Raw genomic sequence first — 5,046 nt, 5'->3', positions numbered from 1 at the left:
TTCGATAAAATGCATCTCGTGCAAATAAAAGATTAAATTTTACAGTTAAGATCACGGATAGCTTTCATTTTTTATTTTATTTTATTAAAGCTTCTATTTTTATACACTTTCCCTTCTGTTTATGTCATTTTTTGTCAGAGTTTTAACTTTAATTCAATGAATTTTGATGTTTTGACTGGGCAATATGGTTATGTTTCTACTTTACGTTGAGCTGAGATATTGACAAGAAAATAGATTTTATAAATAATTTAGCTTTCCTTTTCAAGGAATTGGTCACATGTTTGACCATGACTTCCTTGTTTATAAGGCTTAATCAAGTTGATATATATTTAAACTTATATTATTATGTTTATTCACTTGACAATTCACATGATTCTTGATAATTTTTGAATCAACATCATTAATGGATCTTCTTCATTAGCGGTCTGCAGCTCATCACCGGTCAATTTTCCGGTGATTCATGCACCCTTTTCAATTTTCCACTTTCATAACCTTGAACCCATATATGTTTCTTGTTATATAACCATATTTAAGCTCTTTAACATTAATCCAATTCATATATATTTGAATAGTTATATTTTACTGTATCACTATGTCAATTGCCAATTCAAGATCTGTAAGGTATGTACCTCATTCAAATTTGAATTAATATCAGTTTCAGTTGTTTAATTAGTGGTTGCTGTTTCATGTGTATGATTAATTGTGAGTCAATTACAGAATTAACTTGGTCCATAATTGCTTTCACTTAATCAACTTTTTATATAGCTTCTTGTACTGAACTTTTTCCTAAAATAACTGTTTTGGTTTTCATATTTTTTGTTTTGTGATCAAACATATAACTTGGGTGTATGTGAATTCTAATGTGTTCCCTAATGTTTAATGAATTCTTTAGATTTCAAGATGGTGATGGGCTATTAAAACTCCCATCTATGAACAAAGATAACTTGTTTAAAGTCAAATACAATCTTGATGGCAAGCAAGTACACGAACAAAAAACGCAAGAAAACGGGCGTTCATTGAAATCAAAAGTTCTCTCTCGAGTTTTTTCAGAAGATTACGAAAGAGAGAAGAGAAGAATCTTGGATCCTCGAGGGAAAACAATTCGAAAATGGAACAATATTTTCTTGATTGCTTGTTTAATTTCTTTGTTTCTAGACCCTTTGTTCTTTTACTTACCATCTGTTCGAACTAAAAACGTCTGCATTAATATTGGATTCAACCTTGAGATCACCCTCACCGTTATGAGATCGATTGCCGATGTTTTTTACATGATTCAGATATACGTTAAGTTTCGTACCGCCTACGTGGCACCTTCTTCCCGAGTTTTTGGAAGAGGTGAGTTAGTTATTGATTCTTCCAAGATTGCTAAAAGATACATTAGAGGTAGTCTTTGGATCGATTTAATTGCCGCCCTGCCTCTTCCTCAGGTATACTCGATTTCTAGCTTATGTTTTATGTATAAAAAAATAACTTTTTTAACGACAGTCCTTAAGGTTGTCGTTAATGTGCATAAATGGGTATTACATGACGGTTATTATTGACAGTTATTCGCTTGTACAAGAATTTTATGCACATTAACGACAACCTGAATGTTGTCCTTATGAAAATTCTAAATTCTTTATAAACATGGATGCTAATCGTTCATGCTTGGTGATTCGTGCAGGTACTAATCTGGCTAATCATACCAAACTTAAGTGGTTCAACCATGGCTAACACGAAGAACGTACTTCGGTTCATTATAATCTTCCAATACCTTCCCAGACTCTATCTTATATACCCATTAACGTCACAAATCGTGGGGGCTACAGGTGTTGTAACCGAGACAGCATGGGCTGGAGCTGCGTATAATCTGATGCTTTACATGTTAGCAAGCCATGTAATGACTTGAACCATTTTAACTGAATATAAATTTACATCAATAATTACTTTCTAATATGATTGTTAATGCAGGTTTTAGGAGCTTGCTGGTATCTTTTATCAATAGAGAGACAAGAATCCTGCTGGAAAAGCGTATGCCTTATGGAGGATAAAATTTGCAAGGATACGTTTTTCGACTGTGGAAGTTTTGGCGACGTTAATAGGCAAAACTGGTTTCAATCGAGTAACGTCTCAAATATATGTGTCCCGACAAACGGGTTTTACCAATTTGGTATCTATGGTGAAGCTATTACATCGGACGTTACTTCAGCTTCATTCTTTAACAAGTACTTTTATTGTCTTTGGTTTGGCTTGCAGAATCTCAGGTATTTTTCGGTTTGATATCATTTTTTGCTCAACGTATATGGTGTATGTAAGCCGTAAACTCACCCGTGTTTCTGTTTCGTTAACACGTGAAGCTCTTTGGGGCAGGGGCTTTCGACAAGTACTTATGTTGGTGAAATTATTTTTGCAATCATAATAGCCACCGTCGGGCTAGTGCTCTTCGCGTTGTTGATTGGAAATATGCAGGTAAGCGTAGCATCGGTTATTAACTTTTAGTTGGTTGAAAACTGAAATTGATATCTGAAGTATGAATGAACTGACGATATAAATCTTAAATTTAGACGTATCTTCAATCGACAACCATTCGATTAGAAGAGTGGAGGATCAGGAGAACGGATACAGAACAATGGATGCGTCACAGGCAGCTGCCGCCAGAACTCAGGCAGTCTGTTCGCAGATACGATCAGTACAAATGGGTAGCTACTCGAGGCGTCAACGAAGAATCTCTCCTTAAAGATCTTCCTTTAGACCTTCGACGAGATATTAAACGACACCTTTGCTATGATCTAGTTCGACGAGTAAGTTTTATTTCACCACTACCACTAGCTATGTCAATTTTTAAATTCATGAATCTCATCATATTCATACAATTATTACTACAAACCAGAACACTATAACACGAAACTCAACTTTTCATTGAGTCATTTTATCAAACACATAGCATGCATAAATGACATAGTAACACATTTGGTGATTTAGGTTCCACTGTTTGATCAAATGGACGAAAGGATGCTCGACGCGATATGTGAGCGGCTGAAACCGTCATTATGTACACAAGGCACTTGCTTGGTTCGTGAAGGTGATCCGGTCAACGAAATGCTATTTATAATCCGAGGAAACCTAGATTCGTACACCACAAACGGCGGCCGAACAGGTTTTTTCAACTCGTGTCGGATTGGTCCGGGCGATTTTTGTGGTGAAGAGCTTCTGACGTGGGCTCTGGACCCACGGCCGAGCATCGTGATTCCGTCATCTACTCGAACCGTGAAGGCGATTTCTGAAGTTGAAGCTTTTGCACTTATAGCTGAGGATTTGAAGTTTGTGGCGTCACAGTATCGGAGATTGCATAGTAAACAGTTGAGGCATAAGTTCCGGTTTTATAGCCATCAGTGGCGGACTTGGGCAGCTTGTTTCGTGCAAGCTGCATGGCGTAGGTATAAACGAAGGAAAAGTAGGAGTAAACTTATTGCTTTGGAGAGTTTTGGAAGTGTTGATTACGAGCCGGAAGCTAGCCCGCCTATGCATATTGGTCAAAAGGTTGGACCCGAGCCTGGATTTGGTGCGCGTAGTGCGAGTACCAGACGGGCTGGAAAGTTGCACTCTGGGTCGAAATCGAGTAGTGTTAGCTCATTACAGAAGCCAGCAGAACCTGATTTTTCTGTAGATGAAGAATGATTTCTGATGATTTTAAGAAAATTAAAATTGGGCTGAGATTTAATTAGTTAAATTCTTTATTAAGAATGACGTAAACATCTTTAGTTTTAGTAGCCAGTAATTTATGTGAAATACTTCAGAAAACAAATAGTCATAAGGATTTTGAAGTGATTGAATATGATCAAAAATCATAGCATTATTTTAGTACTAATTATCAATGAATAATAAGAAATTACTATAGGAAAGTTTGTGTGTAAAATCGTATATGTACTACTTCGTATACAGTAGGCGAGGATATGAAATACTCTGTAGTTCAGAAGCAGATTTGCGTATTTGAATTGTAAATAGACGTGTGGTACTCGTGTATATTGAATTATTGATTAATTCATGTAACATCGATGTGATTCTAACAATATACTGTATGTATTTAATAACGAAATTAGTTAATTATATCGCTAAAAATAGTTTGGCACAAATGAACATTATTTTTTCTATGTTATACAGTTTCAACGTTGCCATCTTTGTATTTGTTTAATCAAGCAGTTTCATTGAAGGGGTTGAAATCAGCAGGTTCAAAATTGAGACAAGATGTGCTAAATTGTAGTGTTACTCAAGTGGTGATATTTGATCATGACACTGGTCTTCCTTCACATTGTGCACCTTTTTTGATCACTTGTCTTTGTTGGTGATTATAGGTTTTAGAAAACATATTTTCATGTCAAATTGAATATGATCATTCATATAATATAAGATTAACCATATAATATTATTTAAAGTTAACTACAAGTTTGATTAATATAACTTACATTGTTGCCCACTTTCACCATTACAAAAAATTGATGATACAAGTTAGAGTCCACAAGCTCATCCTTAGTCATCCATGACCTAAGGCGCGCAACATGTTAATGGTCAAACACTTGCTTAGATGGTTTGCCAAAATAAAGATAAGAGTGATAGTATGCAAACCGACATTGCTTATCTGTCGTGAAGTGACCGAAATACTCCCATTCTACTCTTCATCAGTAGAGGTATTCAGGTTATTTTCTAACGTCATAGATTTATTAATTTTTTATAGCTTTTATGTATAGAGCGTAATCATTTCTCACAGAAATACACGAGCTCTTCTCGCTCGTATACATCATATTATCTATATTGCTTATGCTGTTACTACAATTTTCCAAAAAAAAAATATATTGGGCTTTGTGACATGCCACTATACTATGTGTTACGTGGACATATTAAAACACACAGGCATAGTTGACATCGTTTTAAGGGTATAGGGACCACAAGTTAAAATCATCAAATATGTTGACTAATCTTGGCCAATTGTGTTGCTAGGTAACGAATCCCTATGTTCACTCCCTTCACTAAAATTCCTTTATTTACATCGTCATAATCTTTTTTCACTAA

General features: G+C 35.4%; 1 protein-coding gene across 2 annotated transcripts; it reads left to right on the top strand.

Moving 5' to 3' along the window:
- The first annotated feature begins 355 nt into the window (after window positions 1-355).
- On the top strand, window positions 356-4,029 carry LOC139896182 (protein CNGC15b-like). Of its 2 annotated transcripts, XM_071878776.1 has the most exons (7): window positions 356-621; window positions 893-1,427; window positions 1,664-1,876; window positions 1,951-2,243; window positions 2,337-2,448; window positions 2,544-2,780; window positions 2,962-4,029. In XM_071878776.1, the coding sequence occupies exons 1-7, from the start codon at window positions 593-595 to the stop codon at window positions 3,655-3,657; spliced, it is 2,115 nt and encodes a 704-aa protein (XP_071734877.1). In that variant the 5' UTR covers window positions 356-592; the 3' UTR covers window positions 3,658-4,029. The 2 variants fall into 2 exon arrangements, with proteins under 2 accessions (XP_071734877.1, XP_071734876.1); XM_071878775.1 differs by lacking the exon at window positions 356-621 and having other exon boundaries at window positions 776-1,427.
- Window positions 4,030-5,046: the final 1,017 nt, after the last annotated feature.

This window comes from Rutidosis leptorrhynchoides, chromosome 3, assembly GCF_046630445.1.
Source record: "Rutidosis leptorrhynchoides isolate AG116_Rl617_1_P2 chromosome 3, CSIRO_AGI_Rlap_v1, whole genome shotgun sequence".
NCBI lineage: Eukaryota > Viridiplantae > Streptophyta > Magnoliopsida > Asterales > Asteraceae > Rutidosis > Rutidosis leptorrhynchoides.
The sequence above is the reverse complement of the archived record's forward strand: the minus strand, read 5'-3'. Positions and strand labels throughout refer to the sequence as shown.

Coding starts and splice junctions, on each gene's coding strand:
- LOC139896182 (XM_071878775.1), top strand. CDS start 861: ATGTGTTCCCTAATGTTTAATGAATTCTTTAGATTTCAAGATGGTGAT. Junction 2,244..2,336: donor TTTGGCTTGCAGAATCTCAG/GTATTTTTCGGT, acceptor TAACACGTGAAG/CTCTTTGGGGCAGGGGCTTT. Junction 2,449..2,543: donor TGTTGATTGGAAATATGCAG/GTAAGCGTAGCA, acceptor TCTTAAATTTAG/ACGTATCTTCAATCGACAAC.